General features: G+C 38.7%; 1 protein-coding gene across 5 annotated transcripts in view; it reads right to left on the minus strand.

Moving 5' to 3' along the window:
• Positions 1–26332, minus strand: part of LOC118819677 (probable E3 ubiquitin-protein ligase HERC1) — a 101978-nt gene that overhangs the window by 25645 nt on the left and 50001 nt on the right. For 2 of the 5 annotated variants that reach the window (XM_036587517.1, XM_036587515.1), the window contains exons 40-59: positions 24644–24863; positions 23751–24051; positions 21277–21590; positions 20378–20902; positions 18277–18478; positions 15439–15596; positions 13713–13796; positions 12062–12254; positions 11762–11889; positions 10945–11153; positions 10259–10527; positions 9866–9918; positions 9557–9742; positions 8856–9030; positions 7087–7336; positions 5647–5863; positions 3736–3998; positions 3007–3131; positions 2602–2726; positions 305–532 (exon numbers count right to left, since the gene is read on the minus strand). In XM_036587517.1, the coding sequence (XP_036443410.1) occupies positions 305–532; positions 2602–2726; positions 3007–3131; positions 3736–3998; positions 5647–5863; positions 7087–7336; positions 8856–9030; positions 9557–9742; positions 9866–9918; positions 10259–10527; positions 10945–11153; positions 11762–11889; positions 12062–12254; positions 13713–13796; positions 15439–15596; positions 18277–18478; positions 20378–20902; positions 21277–21590; positions 23751–24051; positions 24644–24863 (4225 nt within the window). Of the gene's footprint in view, positions 1–304; positions 533–2601; positions 2727–3006; positions 3132–3735; positions 3999–5646; positions 5864–7086; positions 7337–8855; positions 9031–9556; positions 9743–9865; positions 9919–10258; positions 10528–10944; positions 11154–11761; positions 11890–12061; positions 12255–13712; positions 13797–15438; positions 15597–17340; positions 17415–18276; positions 18479–20377; positions 20903–21276; positions 21591–23750; positions 24052–24643; positions 24864–26332 lie in introns of all 5 variants that reach the window. The other 3 variants (XM_036587518.1, XM_036587519.1, XM_036587516.1) reach the window with 3 other exon arrangements.

Raw genomic sequence — 26332 nt, forward strand, 5'->3', positions numbered from 1 at the left:
ATTTTAATTATCTTTATCTACTTTTAGGACCGTGAGAATCTGATGAAGTTTTAGGTCAAATTTATGCAGAAATATAAAAATTCAAAAGGGTTCATGAACTTTCAAGCACCACTGTATGTGATGATTTAAACATGATTTACACTTTGCTAATTGGTGGGGCATAAACTTTCATTGCTTGTTATATATATTAGCCTCATAGCTCCAGTGCAAAGCTAAAGAAACAAACTTCAGACACCCAGCAGGTTTCCACTGATAGACATCATTTGGGCAAGAATGAATATGAACTCTGTGTAATAACTCTCACCTTCTTTCCTTTGGCAGTGAGGTAGTTCTGTGCTCTCCACCTGCACTCCTCCTCCCCCTCCTTGTTCTGACACCTCCATCCAGCAAAGGGAACCATCGAGTCGTCCCAGCAGCAAGCTCTCAGCTGAGCTCTGTCCTGAAGCGCCCTGACTGGGGAAGGGGCTGGAGCTGTGGACCCATGACATGGCAGTCACCCAGGAAGGCTGTGCCTCCACATGAACCTGAGAGCCTGCAAGAAACAAGGCAGGGATAACAACCTTAACAAAGTCCCATTTTCCAGTGAAAAACTCAAACACAGCCTTCTTCACATAGAACCACTGACTGAAATGGAAACATAATAGCCACTTTACTGAAACAAACACATAAACATCAACAAACATATGGAGCAGAAGTAAACAAAACTTGTATTTCTTTGCATCAGCAGATATTCAAACTCATGAGCAGTGAAAAGACAACAAAGGTGACAAATACACCGTGAATAACCATTAAACCATAACAACCCCTACTGACTCATTTAGAAATCTGACAGCATCATACTTGGACTCCCCTATGGTGAAATTTCAGTACTTTAACCTCACACTGAAAATTCATCTCAACTAAGAATTATAAGTCAACTTATTACACAGCTTTTCTTGAGTTAACTAAACTTGAGGACACTAAAGTTCACTCAACTCAAACGTCTTAGTTTAGTGAAAAACTCCTCGTGACTCACAAAAGTTCTGCATCTCAGTTAGGTAAAAAAGAGAGAATAAATATATACTTCTAAACCCGCCCCCCCAAACCTAGGACTCACTCCAGTACACACTGCCACTAGGTATTTTCTCTTTTTGGGCCTTGTTGTGGCATCACTGGAGTTTAGAACTCAAAATTTTCAGATGCTGGGGTAAACACTTAGACAGTTGCACTGCTCAGGAGCCCTTAAAGTCGCTTCCATATAGCATGTTTTTGTTAACCAAATAAAGAATGTGATAATGTTGGGTTTACATATTAATTTTAGTTAGTTTAATACAATTTGCCTCAGCAGAAGAAACATATAAAATAGTCGGAAACACTTAAATATCCAAGATTTGCCATTTCATTTAAATTTAAATCATTAGTGCCTGACCTAAAACCTTGAACTCACTAAACAATAAATACTGAGTTAACAAAACAACAATCTGAAAAAACTTTAGGGGCTCCTGTCTAATGCAGCTGACTAAGCATTCACTCCACTGCCAGGAGATTGTGAGTTCAAACCCCTAGTGATGCTGAAGGCCTCTGTATCTGCCCAAGAGGAGTGAATGTCTGGTGTGAAGGACAGTGTCCCAGGTAGTAAGTAAAAACTGAAATATATATTAATTGTTTACCTAACTGAGATGCAGAACTGAAAAATGCGAGTTAGGAAGAGGTCTTCACCCCCAGTTGGGTGAACTCCAGCTGAGTTAACTCAAAAAGCTGTGTAACAAGTCACTTTACCTATAAGACTTTTCATTTTTTACATTGTAGTGTTACTGTTTTAAATCATTCTTTCATCGAGTCATTGTTTCATTTCTTAACTATTTAAGTGTCATTGACACTCAGCTTCCAGTCAAAGCTTCTCTTTCTTTGAAAAAAGCAGCCGAAATTTTGGACAATTTTTACAATATACAATATTATAATTACATTATACATTATACATACATTATTTTTGGCTGTGCTTGTGGCTTGATCTTTCATAAATTCCTAAGTTTGTCAGATTCATAATTAAAAAAATAAAGCTTTGCTCTAAAGCATTTGAGAGTTTTGAGGTTTTTGTGACATCGAAATATGGCAATCCCTTTGATATACTGTTTTAATCATTTTGTCTACGGCTTGCACAAATCAGGGGATGACGTCTGTCCAAGTAGCTTGGGAGGCCATTAGGCAGCTTTCAAAGAAGTTTCAGAACAGTACAATTCAGGATACGGCTTACGGTGCGGTGTGTGAGGAGGTTGGACAGTAGGCTTGTGTACGTTTGTGTGTGTGTATGTGTGTGTGTGTGTGTGTGTGTGTGTTTATATATATGTGTGTGCCAGGTTTATGTCATATCGTGGGGACCAAAACCTGTATATACACTAACATTGTGGGGACCTCTCCTCCTTGTGGGGACGTCCCCACAACATAAATCATTAAATTTTAAGGTGAAGACATGTTTTAAGGTTAGGCTTAGGGGAAGGTTAGGGTAAGGCCTAGGGTTAGGTTGGTATTAGTTATGGATAAGGTCTGGTTAAGTCTCCAGGAAATTAGTGGAAATCTACATATTGTCCCCACAGAAACAAACGTGTGTGTGTCAGCTCTCACCGCGGACGGTCCAGATGTTGATGAGTTTGTTCTGGAAGGCGGCCAGATACGTTCCTTGCGCACTCCACATAACTGGAGACAGCAGGTGAGTTCCCACAGAGCCATCAGAAGCAGAAGCAGCCTCACTGCACACACAGGGACACACACACACACACACACACACACACACACAAGCATAAAAAGTCACCAAAAGAAAACAGAAAATAATGCTTCTATGCAAGAGACAGAGACATTGATTGTTCTACAATAAATCAACAGTCCAAACCTCTCAAAACCAGACTACACAAACTACACAAATAATTAATTAAACACATAAATGAATTACACAAAACAATAAAATTAGGGATGTGCGATATGAAATTTCCCTGTAGACAACTGATGATTAATACATTACTGTATGTGTACCTGCTGCAGCTGTGAGTATGTAGCAGCTCTGCAGTGTTCTGAGAGATGTCCCACAGGCGAACCGTCCCGTCATGAGAACCGGTAGCCAACAAGCCCTGCTCTGCACTCCAACTGCAACTCGTCACCTACACATGGACACACGCATGGACACAAACTACAATCAATCATAAGGACCAGTGACCTGGGATTGACCAGTTATAGAGTGTGTAACCTTTTTTGAGCCAACATTATAGTAATTATAATTCCATATTACTACATATTGCGAGAGTCACTGCAATGTGATATGATCTAATAAGACTGCCCTTTATTCTGACCAAAATGGTTTATATTTATTGGACAACTTGAATGCCTTGATTCATCAAAACACCCAGAAACTCAGCTGAAACTATAACTGGTCAAGATGCTCAGAGGACATTTAAAAAAAAAATTAATTAATGCAGCCTTCTGCTAAATCAGTACTACAAAGGCCAATATCATGCTAATGATTATTAAATATATGGTTCAGTCCTACAGTACAAGTAAGCAACTCGTGGCTTGTCCTTGCTTAGGGTGAGGCTGTATGGGGCACAGATGGACTTAAATAAACAGGTCAGTATTGTTAAGATGGATATTTGCCCCAACCAAAGGCAAATGCTAGAATCATATTTGCATTTAACTGCAGCAAAATTGGTTTTAGCCTACCGAAAATATTGATTCTACACTTTTGAACAGTGTAAAGAAACTCAGTACCCTGTTGTGGTGAGCTTCCAGTTTTCTGAGTGGACACTTGCGCAGGTCTCCAGCCATGTCGCTGTAGGTTTGGGGTCGGATGGGGCTGTCCCTTTCCGCGGCTGCGAGTGCCTGTAGCAGCTGCTGAGCTGCCCACTGACGGTGTTTACTGGTCAGCCTAGCGGAGAGAGTGCAGGCTGCCAGAGCATTCGCCAGTTCCAGAGGTCCCACACGCAGCGCACTCTGAGAAAGAGGCGGGACTGGGGTCGGGGGGCTTCCAGCCTCTGTTAAAGAACATGAACATGATTCATTCTAATCAAGCTGATGATAAATGTGCTCTGTATACCCCTAAACTCTCAGGTCTGTATGTCGGTCCACATATTAGTTTCATAACAGTTACTGTACAATTTATAGTAGTTATTGAAAATTAAATAGTAGAATTATTAACTTAATTGTAAGCCTAGTGTACAAGGAGTTAAATAAAGAGTTCAGCAAAAAAGGACCCAATTTCCCCCTGTCCCTAAGTAATGGAATGAAAGTTTATACCCCAACAGTCATCAGTGTGCAAACTGCATGCCTAACCATGCTGATCTCAAACCCTGTTGAGTTGTTAAGGGAAACAGACCTATGTGGTTTCTGACGCTGTATATGTTGTCATTTATAAAAATTGACAAAAGCACAGACAAAATTCAGGCTTTAAGACTACTGCTTTTAAATTACTGTTTTAGCTATGCAACACACTTTTGTTACTACATTTGGAGTACTACATTGGAGACTGTAAATTTGAATTTTTACAAACTATGGTTTTAATGCTGAAGCAATTTATTCAGTGTAGTCTCCCACAGCTGTGCCGTTATATGGATCAAAGGATCAAAGGATTATTATTATTATTATTATTACTATTATTATTATTATAGACACATTAACACTTTCAAAAAATGGTCAAACGTGACAATTGGTTTTCAGTTGAGAGCGAAAAATGGTTTGGTAGAAAGAAAAGCCGAAGGATTACAACGAAGTATCAAAATCTAACACGTGACAAATTATGTCAAAGATTGAAGACAATGCTTTTGTTTTTCTGCTCTCCTGCGCCTTTCAGCAGAGATGCAGTCATTTTGGGCAGCAGCAAGAAAACAGTGGAAAAATCTGACTGTAGAGAGACATTTCACGGTTTCTATGAGGAAAATCAGACAAGCAATTTATGATCTCTGTTCATCCTGAGTTCCAGGAGAAAGCACGGCACTCAAACACTTCTTCACTACAAGTTTGACACCACCTGAAAACATAACATCCTGCTCGATATGTAGAATACAGCAAAACTACAGCAGCCAATAGGAAGATCTCCATTAGCACAACGGCATCATCTGTTGTCACAGCGTTTGAAATGACAAATAAAATTCACAAACAAATGGCACAAATGTGCAAAAGTGACCTTGAATGAATTGTTTTCTGTGGTGGAGGACATTGGATTTTGTGGTACATACTGTAGCTTACAAACTATAATAATTAATAAATTATAAAAAATATTAAAATGTAATAATAAATAATTAATATTATATAATATAATAATCAATACAAATAGTATGTTTATTTTATGTAAACTTTTTTTATTCCTTGTCTGTTCAGCTCGTTTTTTTTCTGTTGAAAAGTTTTATCAATAAGAAAAGTGTATTTGCTTTATTACCTTGTTTTTATGTTATGTTTAGCATTTTTATTAAAAATTATAAAAATAAAACAGCAAATAAAAAACATCCAGTTTTTGGTAATTACTATTATTTTACTAGTTATTATTAGTAGTAGTAGTAACAGTAGTAGTATTATTATGAAAACATGTTTTGTGCACATATCCAAACTTAAACATTTATCACCTTTTAAAACAGTATGTTCAGTAGAACGTCCAGAACATCCTGTTCATATTAGCTGGCGTTTTACCTTTAGACTCAGTGGACTCCATTCTCTCCGCACTATAACGGTAACGAACTCCTTTCTCCGTCAGGAGTGACACTAGGCTCTGAGTGACCAGAAATGTGGGGTGTGTGAACTCTTTGGGATCCCGTGGGGCCCCCTTTAGGCCAGCGCTCAGGCGTCCTCTCTGCTGTGGGTCAGCAATGGCTCCAAGATTCATTCCGGTAGCAGCAGCCATCAGATCCTGAGAGTGACAGAGAAGGGCTGTGATATTAATTAGAAGAACAAAATACATCCACATCCATAGTGTCTGTACAGAAGTCTCAGGGTGAAAGAGAGCAAAGCAGCCAGCAAGAGTTTATACCAAGAAAGAAATATGGAATTATCATGTGAGAGAGTGAGAGATATAGTTAGTAAACGATAAAGTAAATAACAGAAAAATGGACAGTGACAGCATCACAATGTAAACAATGTAGGAGACCACTTTACAAGCCTTTTTAGTGAACACACAGTATTCAAGTATGCACAGAGGAATTAATTAAATTTAAAGTTCTCCTTTATTTCAAATACTGAAGTACATAAGAATTAAAAAAATATATTTTAATTAAATTTTTTAACATCTGTCAGAGCTGATAAAGCACACTACTAATATGTGCAGGTGGGCTCATAATTCTTGTTCACCTTCTCTTCTCCACCACATCACTTTATCAATGTGGAGGCATCATCAGGACCTTATTTGACCACATAGGCACTTTTCTATCACGTTTCTCACTCTCTAACAGTAAGTTAATTTCACTACTAAAAAATGAAGTGGAGGAACATGTGTCTATGCTTCTAATGTCATCATTATGCTGTGGCAAGTGGTTGTGCAGAATCAAGCACAGATTTGTGCACCGAGAATAACAAAAACAATTGCATTTCATTAACAGCATTTGGCAGACGCTGTTATCCAGAGCGACTTACAATTTGATCATTTTACACAGGTAGGCAAAGGTAGGGTTAGGAGTCTTGCCCAAGGACTCTTATTGGTATAGTGTAGGGTGCTTACCCAGGCGGGGATTGAACCCCAGTCTACAGCGTAGAAGGCAGAGGTGTTATCAAAACAATATCAAAACAAGATGATGTTTGAGCACAACTTATCATTCAGATTCTGCTATGTGTAAACACACGTTCATACAGCAGTCCCTCGTTTACATAGCATGAGCTAATTATGTCCATAATGCCCTCCTATGCACTTAATATACATTAAACACGCCCTCATTTTATTAGGTAGGAGCTAACAAAAGGAAAACACTCAGCAAGCTCATGACCCATGAAAATACTTAGTCACACGCAAGCGAAGCAATGAGGTCAGTTAATTCTGCAATTATTACATTTCTGATCATCATTGTCTACTTATAACAGACGGTGTCTAATTATATGTTATTATATGTGTAATTATATGTCTCTGGATGTGTCTGTATGTACCTGAGTGCATATGTCCACTAGCTCTCTGTAGGCTGTAGCACTGTGGCACACCAAGCTGCCAATAGCAGAGCTGAGGAAGGACAGGAAGGCGGAGCCTGTGCTGTCACTCACAGAGCCCCGTCCTGAGCCCTGCTGGTCCACATCCATGTGGACACGCCCACCTGCTGCCAAACACATCAGCCTCACAAGGATTCGAATATCTGCCAGGCCCAGAGCCTCCAGCCCACTGGACTGATTACACACTGAACTACTGAGAGAGAGACAGAGAGACAGTGAGTGAGCGAAAAATAGCAAACAAATGTGTCATTTTTCCCAAACCTTCATTGTCTGTGAAAATGGGGACAATGAGTATTTCTACGTTTTGCATAAGCGACTTTCTGAGATGTTTTCTTTGGAAGTTTTTTGGTAGTTTTGGCAGGGTTTTCTTTTTTTTTTGTAGCAAGAAGTTGCAAAACTGAAGGCTCAACTGACCAGTGTCCTACCTTGGAAATAATGCCAAAGATCACCCATTTTGTCCCCTTATAATTAACCTTTCAGGTGTTTAAACCACTTTTGGGCCAGTAGAGTTTCAAAATGGCTTTTAATCGTAGTCTGGGAAATCATTCAATATTTAGGCAAAACCTGCTTTTCATACCAAATAAGTACTATGAGCAACATGATTTTTCTTGTTAAATTTCAAAAAAATTTAAATTTCAAAAGTAGTGTCCACCAACTTTTGACCAGAAGTGTATATTATGTATTAAAACTGTTTTAGATCATCACATTCATAGACAAAAGCTTTCCTTAGCTGAAGATTAACTGAACCAAGACCCAGTCTAATTTAGGGCTGCGTACAGCTTAAAATCTTTAGATATCCATATTAGCAGATGCTTTAACTTTGATACCAATTCCTGAATGATACTTTTTTCAATACCTTCTTTTTAATTAATTATTATATCTTACAAGAAAAAAGTGTGAGATGCAGAAAGTGGGTATAAACACCTGGTATAATTCTGTAAGTCTCAGTGAAAGACTGCAGACTAATCAATAAGCACTGGTGATAATACCATGCTGATAGAATATAATATAGACATCCATTCAGTAGTCTATATTATTGTTTAGAAACTAGCATACTTTTTGGCTTGTAGTATTAAGTCACATTTTTTTTTCCGATACTCCATAGTATTGATGTAATTTAGTCAGTACCATAAAGATGCTAAATTTCAATCCTTAGCCCTAGTCAATAGTGACAGTAAGTTCTAATATGCACACTCACATTACACCCAATAACCCAAAACACAACAATAATACATAAAAATATATTTATAATACAACCTCATTTCCAAAAAAGTTGGGACGCTGTGAAATATGTAAATAAAAACAAATGACAATGATGTGCAGATCATTTAAACCCTATTTTTCATTGAAAATAATACAAAGACAACATATCAAATGTTGAAACTGGGAAATTTTATTGTTTATTGAAAAATATTTGTTGGCAAATGTTGTTGGCATCAAATTCAAAATGGGCATATATTTCTCAAAAAACAATCAAATTTCTCAGTTTCAACATTTGATATGTTGTCTTTGTAGTATTTCCCTTTAAAAATATGGTTTACATGATTTGCATTTTTATTTACATTTTGCACAGCGTCCCAACTTTTTTGGAAATGGGGTTGTAAATAAATAATAATAAAAATAAAACTTAATTTATATGGTTCCTAAACATGTGCTTGTGTAACACACACACTCTCTCGTGCACACAGAGCTATAGAGGAGAGGTGTCTTACGTGGAGGAGATTTGGGACAGGGCCCTCAGCACCATGCTGTATGCCAGCAGGATCTGGGCAGTGCCTGTCACTCTCCTCAAAGCCACCAGTCTCTCCTGAGCTTCTCTCAGAGACGCAGCCTGCTCCCCCAGACTCAGCAAACCTGCCGAGCCCTTCAGCTCTGTGCTCACCACACCTAGACACACATACAATATTAAAACAAAGAAAAGAAAGAAAGAAAACAAAGCCACTAAATATCAGGGCAGGTGAAATGTGCCGGCAGTGCTCTCTCACTGTATAAACTGCCTTCAGACAACAGGCTCAGACTAGGTTTTTATTCAATGTTCACAATATTTTAAGAAAAATTTCATTCAGGATATTAATTACATTACAAAGTCATTCTGGATATTAATTCTGTTATTTTTCTCTGGATATTAATATTATTTTAATGTCACTCTGGATAGTAATATTTGAAACTTTTTTCTTGATATTAAGTTTATTATAACTTCACTCTTTGATGTTATACAACTTCCTCAGTCATTTTAGAATCATTTATAGCTTTGTTCATCATTGTGGACACATCTAACATTTCTTACAAATTATGCAAAAACTGTGAAATTGTGCAGGAACAGAATATTAAAACTTATCCGTTTAACTGCAAAAACAATGGTTTCAAATGACTGAAAACAATGATTGCAAACAGCATCAGCAATCATTGTTACCTCTGTACTGCAGGTTTTTGTCTCCAGTAACATTGGCTCCAAGTGGGTCGGGCTCAATGAAGGGTATGGGGTCCGGGATCAGCTTCTTCTCACTGAGCCCCAAAGGCCTCAAGAGCACTCCAAAATCCTCCAAACCAGTCAGTCTGTCTGAGTCAGAGTCCTCTTGGTGTCCAGGGTCCCATTCGTCTAATGTATACACACAAAGATATAAACAAAAAATAAGCCATCTATTTTTTTAGTCATGTCATATTCATCTAACACTGTATTCGGCAGAGCTTTAGCCAATGGTCAAAAGAAAAGCACACATACCATCAGAGGTACTGTCCAACCGGCCAATCAGATCAGACGCCAGACCCCTTGTTCTGAAAAAACACCATCAATGCATTACAACCTCTAAATCTAGAGCTGGGTGATACATACTGTCTGTACTGGTACACTGATACTGGCAACATACAACAACACTGACTTTTACATTTAGAAGTACTGACAGATAATAAGCACCATTCATAACGTTCTGTTCCATATAATAGGAATGTCCCTGTTATGATGTTACAAGAAATGTACTGTGTAAGGTTCCCTTTGGTGTGATTTTAAGAAAAGGAAACAGCAATATTATGCTATGGAAGGTCAGCTCTACTATCCTCGCTATCCTCCCTCTCATCATATAAGGCATCTTCATCTACCTCTCTAAACGTCCTTCACCTTTCGTGTTTGGAGCTGAGCTCTCCCATGTTAGCAGTCAGGTACTTCTCCCTGCAGGTTGAGCACAGCAGGTAATAGGGGCTACCTGAGCCACACTCTCCACCAAACCAGCCATCCACATAAGCTCCGTTGCTACGGTAACCACGGCGGCCAGCACTCTGACCGCAGCCCGGGTGATGACGCTTCATGTGGGTGTTAAACTGCAGAGTGAGAGTGCTACACAACTCACACTCCACCATCTCACGAGCCTCAGTGTGTTCTTCTCCTGCCTGTGAGAGAGAGAGACATAGACAGACAAACAGTCAGACACAGAATGAACAAGGAGAGAAGAGAGTTTAAAAAGAGAAACAGACAGATAGAAAGAGTGTAAAAAGAGAGAAAAAGAGAAGGGGCATGAAGAGAGAGTATGAAAAGAGAGCAGAAAGAGAGAAAGAACATGAAGAGAGAGAAAAAAGTGAAAAAGCAAAAGACAGAAACAAAGTGCAAAAATGGAAATAAAGAGAGTATGGAAAAAGAGGAAAAAAGATAAGAGGGAAAAAAGAAAGAAGAAAGAGATATTGGAGAAAAAAATGAAAATGTAAAGAGTGATAGTCATTACAGTGTACAGGATATGATTATTATCATCATCATCATCATCATCATCATCATCATAGAAGCCCATTCTGTAAGCAGATGTTGCTCAGCACCTCCACCATCCAGAGTGTGTCTCTCTCAGAGGCGATGAATTCAGGTGTAAGCAGTTCCTCATACGGCTCCTCCTGGTATGGGTCGTCCATGTAGCCCAGCTCCGACTCCTCCTCTGCTGCAAACGGGTGAGTCTCCGCCCGCTCTGGCCACTCAGACACGCCCACTTCTTGTCTGTAGAGGGCTGGGACTGGGCCAGGCGACGGAGAATCTAAACAGTAAGAACAAATGTTATTCACGTTATGTATTATCTACAATTATCTCTATCTACAATCTATTGTGCACTACCAGTCAAAAGTTTGTTTTTAATAATGCACAACCAATTAAGTTGCAGGTAAATGCATAAAATGATGATGAACACATTAGTCCTGCGCAACTTAACAGGCTTCCAGTAATTAATAAGAAGCTATAAAGCTGTTAAAAAATTTTTGATTCTTACAGAAAGACGAACAGAGCTCTGATTCGAAAATGACCACAACAAAGTTATAATAAAACTAATATATAGAATGCCTTATATTTAAAAAAAGTGGTGATCAAATCTTGAGGCAGATATCTTGAAAAAATGCCTGTAAATAGATATTTACAGTATGTAACTCATAATTTAATAGCTCCTTGTTCTTTCTAAAATATTTAAAATACTGAATGTAATGTGTAAAAATACATTTTGGTGTCTAGTTTATGTGCTTCTATCCTCACTGTGTAAGTAATTACTGCCTATAAGACAAAAACGTGTTAATATACCAAGTGATTCTAAACTCTGCTTATTGGTTTATTGCTCTAAAAATTCTGAGTCTGGTATGCTTATTTGTGCATGTGGACCTGCTCTCCTGAAGGATGTGCGCTGGCTCAGGCCTGAGCGCTGTCTCCGGGCTGGTGGAGGCCTATTCCGTGTTAGATGGACGTCCAAGAAGTTTTCTCTCTCCACCAGATCCAGCCCAGCTAACAGACTATCACACATACACATACATACAGAGAAATATGAGGAATTATAATGTGCATTCTCTCAGTACCAGAAGTGCACAAAATTTGCAGACAACATGTATTTGTATTTCCATTTGTATTTGTATTATCCTCTTTAGGCTCTTGGCTCTCTTGCTCTTTGTATGTGTATATTCCTACCTCTCGCTGGGTTCTCTAAGTGTAGCTGGAGACTCCGGGCACTGGACTGTCTCTGGCCCTTCTGATGAGGGTGTGTCAGTGGCACCCCCTGCTGATGAGCCCTCTCCTGCGTGCTGTTCCTCAGTCAGTGGGTGCTCCAGCATCCAGCTCGCCAAAACCTCAATCATAGCAGAGTCCACCTCACCTGTGACCCCTAAGTCACAAGACAAAGGTCAATCAGTAAAAGCACTCCAAGGATTTAACACAAACAGAAAGACTCTGTTGAAGCTGGATTAATTTTAGCAGGGGTTGTGTCATGTGTTGTGTGATTAGGATAAAGTATCTGGGCACTTTCCTCAAAACCCTGGATTAAAATATCATAGCTTGACTGTGCACATCAGCATGCACAGCACACACTCAATAACAATAACATACTGCATAATCAGATTTTGTAATTCATTAGCATTAGGTGAATTAAAATCTCATACATCAAATTACAGGAAATACTTACCTTCTGAATTACTAACATAAAACTATGGACACTACAGATTTGAACTGGATTAAACCACAGATCTAGCTAGTGATTCCAGTGATTACAGTAGCTCCTCTGGTAAAATAAATCCAGCACTCAGAGTTTTAGTTTGTCAATATGTCCAATATTCAGGGAGAATATGATTTATTATACTAACAAGCAACTAATTATTCAAGAGACAGCAAATTATGATGGTGATAAAGAAGACACAGGCTCAATTAAAGCGATAGTGTATTGTTTCAGCCAAGACAGACAAGAGGAAGACAGGCAAATAAAGAAGACAAATGATGTGAAGGAAGTAAGGAATGCAGAACAAACACATCTCTCTTGTTGCCCTTGTATCTAATGCAGTGTTTACATGTTGGTGGTAGGCCGTCAATGATAAAGCAGATATTCTGACCAGTGACGGAAAATTCTGTCACCGCCAGTGGCAAAGGCACTGTACCACAGTGGTCAGCAAAATGCTCCTTTTAAGAGTTCAGCTCTTATTGTCAGCCACGGTAGATGGAATAAACCAGATGTTGATTTTTTTGGGAGCCACTGATGCCACACATCTCATTGCTGAAGTCCAAGTGAGCCCAGTATCACACAACAAAACATTAAATAACAGAAAATGCCCCCTTTTTTCCCCCGACATTAAATAAAAAACCAATACTGCTAAGGATTTTCCTCTGATCATCCATTTTCACCAATGACGTGGACACCATGCCAACATTTGCTTGGCTTGAAGCCACCATCGCTTGCATACCACAATGACACGATGAGGTATGAAAGGATTTATTTTCAAGCGCCAACATGTAAACGCAACATAATTGTAAGCTAAAGCCGAGTGTCCAACATTCAAAGCAGTTGTATAACACTTAATATACACACACGTTATTGAACATCCGTGTAGTTTAGTATACAGTGTTTTGTCGTTGTCTTACAAAATGATTAAGCCAATCAAATATGTGCATTACAGTGATTTTACGCCACTTTAAATCATACCTAAATATATTTACCACTTAACTATGAAAAAATCACTGCAACGCACAGCTCAGCATACTGCTTGCCAGAACAGTAGCAGGTCTTTTAAGAGCAGTCATAGAAAAAATCTGAATAAGATAGTTTGAACATAGATCACAAACATCTTGGAGGTACCTGCAGCTTCCATGGCTCTGTAGATGTGTCTCACAGAGAAGCCCATTTCTAACAACCGAACAGGGACAAACATTTGGGGATGGTCTGAAGGAGGAAAAAAAAACATGAAGCCATCCAACAGTGAAATAAAACATGCAGAACACAACCTAAACAAGGGAGAAAAATAACTACAAACATCAGTGAGAGAAAACGGTGCATTAATCTATCACACTTCAGAAGACAAGTGAGTCATCATAACTGCACTCTTTAGATAAAATAACAGGTGAAATAATGTAACATCTTGTCATGAAACATACTGGCAGGATTTTTTGGATATTAGAATATGCAGTTTTAAAATCAATGATGAAACCCATGCAAGAGTGAGGAGGTTCAGAGGTTAACTCCATGCACTGAGTAAATTAGTAACATACCCCTGCAAACCACCCAACAAAAGAGCATTCACATTTCACAGGTTTTACATTAAAACAGCCAGACAGGCAAAATAAAAGCCAATCTCTCTTTACAGTTATTGTTCATAAAATAAGCCTGTTCTCTTCAAAGGCACTCAGTTTCTGTCCTACACCAGTGGTTCCCAACCTTGGTTCTGCAGTAGACCTATCCTACACGCTTGGAGGAGAACATTAATGGCCAATTCTGCTACGTAACAGATGGCTGCATTGGTTAGAATTGAGGCCAATTGTACTCTCTTGAACCCCCCAGCAACAGAGGGCTTTCATAAGGGTTTGTTAATGTTTAATAAGTGTTTCACAAAGGATGTTTCCTCAGTTAGCTACATAACTTGAAGGAGCTGTGAGCTGATTTCCTTAATGTGTTTTGTCGCTGTTAACCATAGGCACCCGCATTAATTTACTATTGAATGTGAAATAATATACTTGTACTTCCTTTGTACCACTCAGAATTACAGTCACAACCCTCTCCCACACAAACCAAAGTCTCTTTAGTTAAGTCTGAGTCACTACCAGTGAACAAGCTAGCTAGAATTTTGAGTTTATTATAGACTGCATTATTTCCAATTTTTATTTAATTACTCCTTTCCTTTCTTCTGGGCAAGTACTTTAATTAACTAGGTAAGTTATTTCTGCACATCTTGTCAACTAATTTACTTTAGCCGACACATACTACCGTTACTTAATTTGTCACGACATAGCCACCTAGTAACAGTTAATGCTCACAATGTTTGTATGATATGTTGGCTAAATTTCTACTTGCATCAGTCACTGGTCACTGTACATAACTTTACTTCTGAAATCCAGTATCTCACACAGAATCAAAGTCTCTCTTCTGCAAGAAAAAAAAAGTTATGTTGTCATAACTACGCAATCTGCAGCGCAGTACCTAAAGTTTTGATCAGACACTAGATTTTAACTCAATTTGAATTATGGTTAAGAAGATTTTTTTTCCCAATTATTCGATGAATAATATGCCTAGGACCAGTGAGATGTTTTTAATATTTGCAATTGAGAGTTAGGAGAAGTGGAGCAATGCAGGCACTTCTATTGTATACTCCTTACTTTGCCTTTATGTTATCCAGTTTACTGAAAAATCCTCATTTGTGAAATATCCTCCAGGTGTGTCAGAGCAGGGAAAACACTAAAACATGTAGGACAAGGATGCTCCAGAATGAGGATCTGGAACTCCTGCCCTACACGGCAGCCTTGATACTTCTCCACTATCGTTGGACTGAATTTTGGCCCATTTCCCTTTTCGTTCTTGCCCCTGGTCTTACCCACGGGGGTTCTGGTCTGGCCGCAGGGCTCCAGGAAGCTGGTCTGCTGCTCTGTGTATCCCTCACAGGGGGCGGAGCCAACCAGGCTGAGCCCAGGGGGTAGCACAGGGCTGTGGACCAAACCAGCCAGCGTGGGGAACCGGGCCAGCACCATCCGCCTGGAGGGGCCCAGACACATACACACACACACACACACAAACACAGAGGACAGCTGCTAACACCAGCCCTTCACACAGAATCCACATTTAGCCAGAAGTGGCTCTACTTGCTCACTTTGAGAACTAAAGATGCCTCGTTAGCATCAAATGGTTATAATTTCATTTTCAACCAGCACACATATTGCTGATAACCCCATTTCACCTCAATGAACATAGTAATACTGCTCTGAAACCATCATTTATTTTATGTAATTCCCCCTCATATTAATGTTTGTTATCTGGAGTTTGCTTCTTCAGTTTTGCACTGGAGCCATGACACTACTGTAGCTAACCAGCAATGAAAGCTTATAACCCACTAATTAGCATTAAAAAACCTAAAAGCCTAAATCATCACACACTTGCCTCCTGGTTTTTAAAGTAATTCTAAATAGATTTGCTTATGTTGTTTCCCCACACTACACTGGACCAAAGTAAAATGGACAAAAGTAGCTAAGCAGCTACTACAAGTAGCTAATAGACAGTAATAGTCATCTTGAAGCTAGAATTGTGTCCATACTGCTGGCCATTTTTATAGATGATAGGGTAACACTTTCTATGAATGTCACCTTTGTAAGCATCTATAAACACATTTATAACATGTTATAATGTATTCATAAGGCATTATAAACATGGTTATAAATATTTATAAAAATGAATTACACTGAATTACACTTTATAGCCATATTTATTATGCATTATGAATTGTTAATATAATACATTATAAATAGCGTTAATAACATGTTATAATGTCAGTGCCAAAGAAGTCAGTCCCATCTTGGAGAGCGTAAAGTCAAATACCAAGCTAACGGTGGTGCACATTACCTTTCCCACACTGGGTAAAACACTGATGGCAGCACTAGTTTAAACTCTGACATTTGAAGCCTGTAATGTGCTTTATTGTGTATGTTTTAGTGTTTCAGTAAATCCTTCAGTAAATACTTCAACTTGAAGCCTCACTCTTAACACTGGAGGAGGCTTTAGTACAGTACGCTTCACTTTACTTAGAGTGGACAAATAAAACTTATGAGCTCTTATAATTTGTTATGATCAGTACTTATAATGTATTATGTTAACAATTCATAATGCATAATAAACATGGCTATAACGTATAATGCATTTTTATAAATATTTATAGCTATGTTTATAATGTCTTATGCATGCATTATAACATGTTATGAATGCGTTTGTAGATGATTACAAAGGTGACATTCATAGAAAGTGTTACCGATGATAGTATATCATACAGTGTCAGAAACCACATAAGCAAGTCTGCTTGAGATCACTGAACTACTGGATGCATTTCTAAGCATTACACTGCAGGGTTTGTATGATGCTAAGTAGTAGGTTATAAGCTTCCAGTGTTAGCTACATTAGCCACTGAGTTCCTGTGCAAAACTAAAAAAGCAAAATTCAGATAAAATCTATTTGCTCACTAACTACATTTGGGGTGAGCGGAAAAACTGTGTACTTTATGCCACACTATCATGTTAAATAAGGACAAATCTCAAATCTGGAATTTGGTCCCATTTGCAGTGTAAATCCTTTACGCTGGTGTGAATAGAGGCCTTTTGGTCAGCTCCTCCTTGCAAAGCAGAATGAACTTATGGCAGCAGTTAGGTGAACATGCTGTTGAGGTTAAAGAGGTTAGTTTAGACATGGCCATGTCTTCTCTACCTGACACATACACACACACACACACACTCACCTGCTCTCTCACTCGCACCTGTAGTTGACCGAGTGTGATTTTGAGCCTCTGATGTGTCGCTGTCTGACAGTGATCTGGAGTGAAAACATCCAGCCACATCACAGAGCTCACTGAGTGTTTGTGTTTTTTGAGAGTGTTCATGTGGGTGTGTGTGCTTAAGGTATAATAAACTAAAATAAAACTAAGATAAAAAAAAACAAAAAAACATTTTTTTGTAAACTGGAAAAAAGGTAAACTGAAACAAAAACTGAAACAAGAAGAAAATAATGAATGTTGTTGAAACTAATACATTATAAAATGATGTGAAATATTTTTACTTTTCAAACTGAATAAACATTAAGCCTAAAACTGTTATTCTCCAGTTGTAATGATAAAATAATCTTCTGGCTGATAAAAAAATGCAGTTAGATAGTATATCATTTAAAACACTATCGACTGTAAGATGACTAAATTCAAAATTAATTTCTGAAAGACTGATGCCCTCATTTTATCTGTTAAATGGTTTTTACCTGAGTATGTTGTACATGTAGAAACTTTCTGACTTTTTTGGTCCATACTTCCAAAATTTTGACACCAAAACTTCAGTTAACTGTGGTTTCTCTGTGTATGCTGTGTTGGATGTGAGGTTAGGTTCGGGTAGATATACAATAACAGTGTGAAAAGAAATCAATCAATATATTAATAGTCAATAATTAGTCATTTGTCAAGGAATAACATTAACATCATAATTTCAAGTACACAGAAAAAGAAATATATGTAATACAGTAGCGTGCTGAGGACTTTTACTGACTTTCATCTTTGCCTGTTTCCCTCAGTCAGAATACAGCTGTAATATAATTATAATCCCAGCAGGGTGAATTGTATAAATATAAAGATGGCTATCACCTAGATCACTGTTATTTTTCAGTACTGTAGTCTCCCTGTAGCAGTACTCACTGTAGGAGGTTGATGGGCAGGAAAGGGTTGAAGTTTTCCAAGCCGTCAGCCTGCAGGGCGGAGAGGAGTGAGGTCGTCAGGTCATTGGTGGAGGAGGAAGCTGACTGGCCAAAGATGGCAGTCCCATCTGAACCATTGCTGTACAGCGAGACGGAGCTGGAAGACTTCGATACAGGCTGAGATGAGCCGTGGCCTGCAGAATCTAAAAAGGGGAGAAGATTACAGAGCTAACTCTACAGCACAGCATCTACAAAAACTGCCAAAGAAGCACTGGGATTAACCTTAAAATGATAGACATCTTAAAGGTGCCTACATTTTAGAATCACCCCAAAAGGTAATAATTCCAAAAGGTTTTTTGTTAGCACAAAACAGCTCTTTGCTTATATTTTGGGTATATTTAGCTTCAAAACTCAGTTTCAACAAGTGTTTTCCTTGTTATGAAGAGTAGGTTTTGTCTAAATAATGAGTGGGCAGTTTTCTTTTCCAAAGTATTTTGTGACAGCGTGAAGGCGGCGCTGCAGTCAAACATCTCCAATCACATGCGGAGTGCCCCTTCTGAATGCCTATAAGGGAATGTGCATGGATTTTAAAAGAGAGGATCTCTGAGCCATGTGCAGAGAGACCAGAGAGACTGGAGAATCCTAAGAGACAGAGAGAATTTTCACACTTAAGCTTTTCTTTTTTTTTTCCAGAACCCAGAGCCCTGAGAGTTCGGTATGTTTGGCTGAGTGTGAATCTTAAGCCCAGAGAGGTCCGGAACCCTGACTGTCCTGCAACAGTGGCCTCATGCAACCCGCGCTTCTCAATTTCCACTTTTGTAATAAAAGCCCTTAGCAAATCAGAAATGATAATGCTGATTTTAGCCCTTTTGTGTAAGAATTAGCTTTGTGTTAAAGTTCATTACTGTCATTTTTTTTATGATTGCTGTCTGATGTGTTTTTGGCCTTTGTGCCCCTTGTTCAGGTGTTTTTTAATTTGTTAAGTACTTGTATCATGAAAGAGGAACCTAGGAAACACACCTGTTCTTGTTTATAGCTTATATAGAGATATACAGAGATATTAAATATTTTGGTTATAAAAGTTCCTTGTTTTTTTTCCCCAACTCCTCACTACCTGATTCAAGATTTGTAAGAGTTGAAAAGGAGACGGAAAGTGGTGCGAGTACTTTTATTGAGAGTATCATATAAAAAGCACATCTGATGCCTTCCAACATGGCTAAAAATCTGTGAGAACGGCTCCTTGTTTGCAGGTGATGAAGACATCACACATCAGATAACGGCTGTTCCTCACTGTTTCAGTGTCTGTAGTATACTTAAACAAACATAACAATAATAAAGGTAAGAGCCTATTATCAATTCCCATTCATATATTGTCAAAAATAGCAGTACACCTGCCCCAATCTACCATTTTCCAAAATCATGTGGACAAGGGTGATGCATGAAATTCTGAATGAGTGAAAAACATACCTGCAAGAATAAAGCCCTCTGAATGCTCTGTTTAAAATTTTTAATTTTATGTTTAAAGCATGTGTAAATAAAAGCACCATCTTGCACTTGTGCTAGTGTCTTTATCAGTGTTCCTGGGTTTACATTTGATTTTCCAGCTAATGTGACTTAGCTCTGCTCCAGCTGGTGTCAGAACTGTTGAAATCAGTGCTCACTCCAAAACAGACTGGGTTGAAAAACATTGCTTTAAAACATGCTTATTTGGTTGAAGGTTTTAAAAAGTCATGCTTTTGACAGACAAATTACATGCTTTGTTGATCTTCTAAGTGAAAAAAGTATAAATCCTGTACAGAATACACATTTCTGCACATTTTAATGCCCAATTAGTGTTTATTTGCTGAATTTTACATAATAAACCCAAAATGTGGCCAGGGGAAAAGTTATGAAACATTTTATATTTTATTTTTAATTCTTTCCCAGTATGTTAAACACAGCAAATACATAGAAACTGTGCACTAAAACGTAAATGTACAGAAAAATGGTACGTTTATGTGTGTTCTCTGTAAAGGATACGTTAACTTATTTTCATTGGGGGCATTTAAACCTTTGCGCATGACCGAAAAGTTGAAAAAAGCTGCATTATGTGATCCACGTACCTTTGTTCTCTTTGCTAGCGCTGTCCTCCTGAAGTCTGCAGAGGGCACCTTTAAAGATCATGACCTGAGCTCTCTCCAGGTCTGCCAGAGCCACAGACTGTTTGATAGGGCTTGGTCTGACGGCCCATTTCACCATGCTGCGCACCAGGAACTGCAGAACGGACCGCAGCTCAGCACTCTCCTCCCCAGCAGCTGCTGCAGGGCATCTGGCTGGATCAGGGCTGCCCAGGCCAGCTGCTGCCTCTGCTTTAGGCACCAAGAGCAGATCTGTAAACTTCCCACAATTCAGAATCACAGCAAGGGACTTCAATGCCCCCAGCAGGAGGTAGGATATGCGGACGGCATGAAGCTCCAGAGCAAAAAGGTCTGTTCTTGGTTGCACTGACAGTGTCAGTGGACAGGGGGAACCCTCTTGCTCCTCTGCAGAGGGTTTAGGGGTTCTGGGGGATTCTGCTTCACCATGGTGCTCCTCTTTTCTCTCATCCCCCTTGTTTTTGTCCTCTTCGGTCAAGCTGGTCATTAGGCCTAAGAAAATAAAATGACCAGAACAAAATAAAATGGATTATAAGTCTTCAGTAAATGATTCAGTCTCATAATTAAATCTCTAAACTGACCACGAATCAATAAAATTACTTTATTGCTATTTATAATTTAATTAAAGATGAATACAATGAATAAAATGAATGGAGAAACAATTTTCAAAAAAGGACATTTATTTTACATTTTTATGTGGCCAAAAATTGACTGCATACTACATTTAATATTAAAATAACTAAAATTGATTCTAACATTCCAATATTAGTACAGCTGAATCAACACTTTCAGGTTGATGCTTCATGATGTATTGGCAATTCTCACAATGAAATGATGTAAAAAAAAGATTTTTTCCTATGTCGTACCAGTCATCCCTTCTTCCAACATCATTACACGTGCAATGTCCTCGTCCAGTCTCTGCTCAAGTTCGCTACGGCTTCCACCCTCAGAGTTACTCTGGGAGTTATTTCGGGGTTTCCCTGAGACCCTTCCACCCATTTTGGCTCCTGCTCCTGCTCCAGCTTCAAGCTCTGGCTCCTCCAGCACACCAGTCAGCAGGATGAGGTGAAAGAGAACAGCAGGAGTGAATCCACTGCAGCGGGAAACATCCAGCTGGGGCACATCACATGGCTCCAGAAACGACAGAGGGGTATCGCTGGGTGACCAAGAATTCAGGAAGCTTTAGATTAGTGTGAGCACGGCAGGGCACACAGCAACACGGAGATGAGGGGAGGGAGAGATAAGGAGAGAGAAAGAGAATAAGAGAGAGAAAGAGGGGGAAAAGCAGAAAAGGAGAAAAAAGAGAACAAAGAAAAGGATAATATGATTAAGCAGAAATGAAGAGAAAGAAAACAGATGATAGAAAAATGAAAGAAATGAAGATGGAGAGGGACACTGAACAGATTCATTCTGAGGAGAATGAGCATATAATTTAAACACCACACATCCATTAACCCTTAGAAGTCCCAGCTATTGTTGTTGATAAAAGCACAGTGCAATCTGATATTAATTACTTCTCACTCATTTTCTAATTTCTAAACCACACCACATTTGTCAGCAGAAGGGGAGCCATTTTATTAAAGTCCCTGTAGTGCTTATAACTTTTTATAAACTGTCTTTGTGGATAGAAAAAAACATGTTTTTTTTTCATTTCATTTTTGCCATGTTTTTGTAATTTCCTGACATTAAAAAGACAGAAAAAAAGATGAAAGTGCAGACTCAAACCTGTCAAAATGAAAATCAAGTAGCAGTAAAGTAAATGTAGTTCATTAAATAACTGTATATGTTATAATTGAAATTACATTTAAATAATACAGCAAAATTACAGTGATAACACAAGACTTCTAAGAGCTCAAGTAATCAAAGCTGTCAAGGTCACTGGTAATCAAGCGTTACTACACTGTTAGAAATAAAGGTTCTGCACAGGTACATTTTTTACTCATCAAGGTACAAACAACGTAAATGTTCCCTCAAAGGTACAGTGGTTTTAAGGTCCAATTGTGTACCTTAAACAAGTTTTTCCAGGTGAAAAAGTATATATTTGTTACTTTTTATAACCTCAAGTTTTGAAACAGAACAATAAAATAAAAAGCCTGGAGACGAGACGGGGTGTGTGGAGTCAATACAACTTAGAAAATATAATTTCAATGGATTATGACACAATTATGGTCCTGACTAAAGGTACTGAGATGTACCCTTGAGGGTACCACCCCAGTGACAAGAGGGGTCCTGCCTCAGTGACAGTTTCATACCTTTTATTCTGAGAGTGTATAAGTATGACATGCATTGCTGTGCAATAAATATATGAATATATACACATAGTGGGCAAAACAAATAGGCAGAATGGGGAGTGATAGATGATTTGATCTGTCCAGTGTATGTAACAGTCAGTCAATTAACATCTGATCCTATAAAAAATGCATTACAAGACACAACAGTCAAATATGGTATGAGGTCTATGCATCCCTAATGTTTTGTATCGTATTTTCCATGGTGTATATTTTGCATTTACAATAGTCTTCGTATAACGTCATCACAGTGACATACTGCAAAAATGTGAATAATTATCTTGTGGGCATGGGTATTTTGGTTTTTGAATATCTGCATTTTGAATAATTACTATGGGACTATCAAAAGAGGAAAATGTTTGATATTATCTCAGCAAAAAAATACCTAGTTAAAATAACAAAATTTTGCACAATACATTATGTTTCTTCTTCTTTTATTCCAGACTAATAAGCACATCTGAAGCTTTGCTTTCTAATGTCAATTAAAGAGAGTAATGTTAACCATAACACTGCTTACAGTTTGGTGTCTACACATCAAATGCAGAGACTAGATAGTAAACATTAGATGTGCATTTTATTTTTGCTACTTAATTTGTGGACCTTATGGACCTGGCCCTCAAATATAGGCCAGTATGTGACCAAGAATCACCCTACAGTATGCTCAGCAGTCACATGCAAAGTTTGTGCACCCCTGGTCAAAACACATTATGTTGATTGTCAATGTCTAAGTGAACATGTTCTCTACAAGGAGCACACCTTTGAACATTTTAATGCACAAATACTGTTTATTTGCTGAATTCAACATATTTGGAAAAGTAGCGAAACATGAAATGTGACTTATTTAAAAGTTAAGGCACATTTTACATTTCAACATTTTCCAGCCAAAAATATGAAATGTGCACTAAAATGTGCAAAACTGCTTATTTAAATGTGCTAAATTTTCTTGTAGGAAATCAACAAAACATAAGTTTGATCAAAACTTTCAAACTTTTGCACACTACTGTACATAGTACTGTGTGCATGTGTATGTGTGCTGGTTTATACATGCCTACCTCACAGTCAGATCGGTCTCCTCCCACTGTAGTTTAGCCAGGGGGCTTCCCTCCTTAAGGACCCCTAACAGAGTGGCCCGCCGGCCACTGGGTTTGTGTAGGCAGATGCCACCAGCCCGGAGCCCGCTGTCCACTCCTCCAATCAGGGCCAGAACTGGCCACACCTCTGTACACAGCACGCTGAGCTGGGGCTCGGACAGACCCGTGGGACCACAGAAAAGTTCAGGACTCTTCCAGGTCTCCCCTGGACTCCTCTCTCTCTCCATCACTCCACACTCTGCCTGATCCTTACTGCCATGACCTGCTCAGAAAAACACAGCACACGCCATACATCAGACGATTAAATCTGTATTTAATCCTAATTTGTAGACGTGTCCTAACATTTACGCACAAACAAGAAAGAGCCGAGATTTGATTATAACCTGAAGCTCTCAGTTACAATGAGTTGGTTAGCAGACATTATTGAAACGGTAGGCACAACATTAGAATACTATAACATTTTAAAGAATGAAACAACAAACAGAAATAATTATGCCTTTTAAATTAAAACAAAATTGTACAGTACTGTCATTTATTTGATTTCCAGTCAAATGGCCATTAGGTACAATTTATTCATTTTTCAATCACAAAAAAAGCAGAAAACATAAAATTATCAGAAAAACATACAGAGAAGCCTCAATAATGAAAAAATAATGATAAAATCAATATTTTATTCCAATTATTTACCAAACTTCTCATCACTCACTTAGAAAGCATCAGCAAAAATCTGAACAAATGGATTTTTTTTTAAGTGTATTCACCACCAATGTGTTAATAGTCTAGCATGCTAGCTTAGTTCGTTCATAAATCAACACTGCCAACCAACCACACTCTCCCCAGCTGTTCACACTGACCATGTCTGCAGTGGGCTCCCTCTCTCATTATAGGGCCGATGAGGTCTAGTCTGCGGCTCATGTGCTGGTTAATGTGAGGCGCCCAGTCGTCGCTGTGGTGAAGCCGCCGCAGAAGCTGAACTGTAGCCTCGACCAGTACGGTGGCCCGAGGACTGCACAGGGGGTCACCTGGCAGCAGGTCACTGGGCATGCCCCGCATCTGCAGGTCACACAGCGCCACCTTCAAGGAGAAGCGGAATGATGGTAAAAACACTGAAACTATCAAAGGTTGGAGAGATAAATTCCTGACTGAAAGATGAAATGCTGTGATTTTCATTTATACTGACACATTACAAATTATTTAATTATATTTATTATCAGATTCTATCCATTCATTGTATTTAGTGTATTTAAATTGTATTTTGATGCCTGGAACACACTCAAAAAAAGACTGAGGCATGTTTACCACTGTGTTACATCATCTTTCCTTTTAATGACACTTTTTAATCATTTAGGAACAGAGGATACTACTTGTTACAAGACTTCAGCTGCTTAATGGTCCATGGTCGTCATTGTCTCCTCTCCTCTTCATGGAGCACCATAAACTTTCAATTAGACAAAGACAGATCTGGATTGCAGGCAGGCCAGTCAAGCACATGCACTTCTACGAGGCCACACTGCTGTAGCATGTGCAGAATGAGGCCTGGCATTGTCTTGATGAAATAACCATGGACGTTCCAGAAAAAGACATCGTCTTGATGACAGTGTATGTTTCTCTAAAATCCCAACATACGCCTCCATGACAGTGGAACCTTCACACATATGCAAGTCACCCATGCCATGGGCACTGGTGCACCCCATACCAAGACAGATGCTGGCTTTTGCACCTTTCACTGATAAAAATCTGGATTATCCCTTTCTTTTGGCACTCAGTGTCCATTTTTCTCAAAAACAAGCTGAAACGTGGACTCATCTGACCACAGTACACATTTCCACTGTCTTTTGGACCATCTGAGATAAGCTTGGGCCCAGAGAACTCGACAGAATTTCTGCATAGAACTGATTTATGTATTTCTCCTTGCGTAATAGAGTGTCCGGTCTTTTTCTTTTTGCAGCAGTGGACTGTGTTAAGTGACAATAGTTTTCTGAACTACTCCGGGGCCCATGTACCTATATTTAACACAGTAGCATGACAGTTTCTCATGCAACCAACTGAGGTCTTGAAGGTCATGCACATCCAACAGTGGTTTCCACCCTTTCCACACTTTTTACAATAATATGTACAGTAGAAGGTGAAAGACCTAGATTCTTTGCAATCTTGCATTCAGAAATGCTCTTTCTGAACTACTGAACAATTCTTTTACAAAGTCTTTGTGACAAAGTCTGCTTGCAAAGACTGAGCCTCTGAGGAAACTCCTTTCCCAGTCATGATACTCTCACCTGTTACCAAGTCACCTGCTTATTGTGAAATGTTTCAAAACAGTGTAACTTTAATGTTCTGTAAAACTTTTACTCTTATTTTGCCCTGTCCCGATTTTCTCAAGTGTGTTGCAGGCATCCAATTCAAAATTTGTTTATATTTACAAAATACAATCAAGTTGCTCAGCCAAAACATTAATAGTCATTTCTTTGTACTTCTTTGTCAGTTAAACAAAGATTCAGGAGAATTAACAAATCACAGATTTGGGGGCACTGATGGGCTGGAGGGGG

The sequence above is a fragment of the Colossoma macropomum genome, unplaced genomic scaffold (genome assembly GCF_904425465.1).
Source record: "Colossoma macropomum unplaced genomic scaffold, Colossoma_macropomum, whole genome shotgun sequence".
Taxonomy (NCBI): Eukaryota; Metazoa; Chordata; class Actinopteri; order Characiformes; family Serrasalmidae; genus Colossoma; species Colossoma macropomum.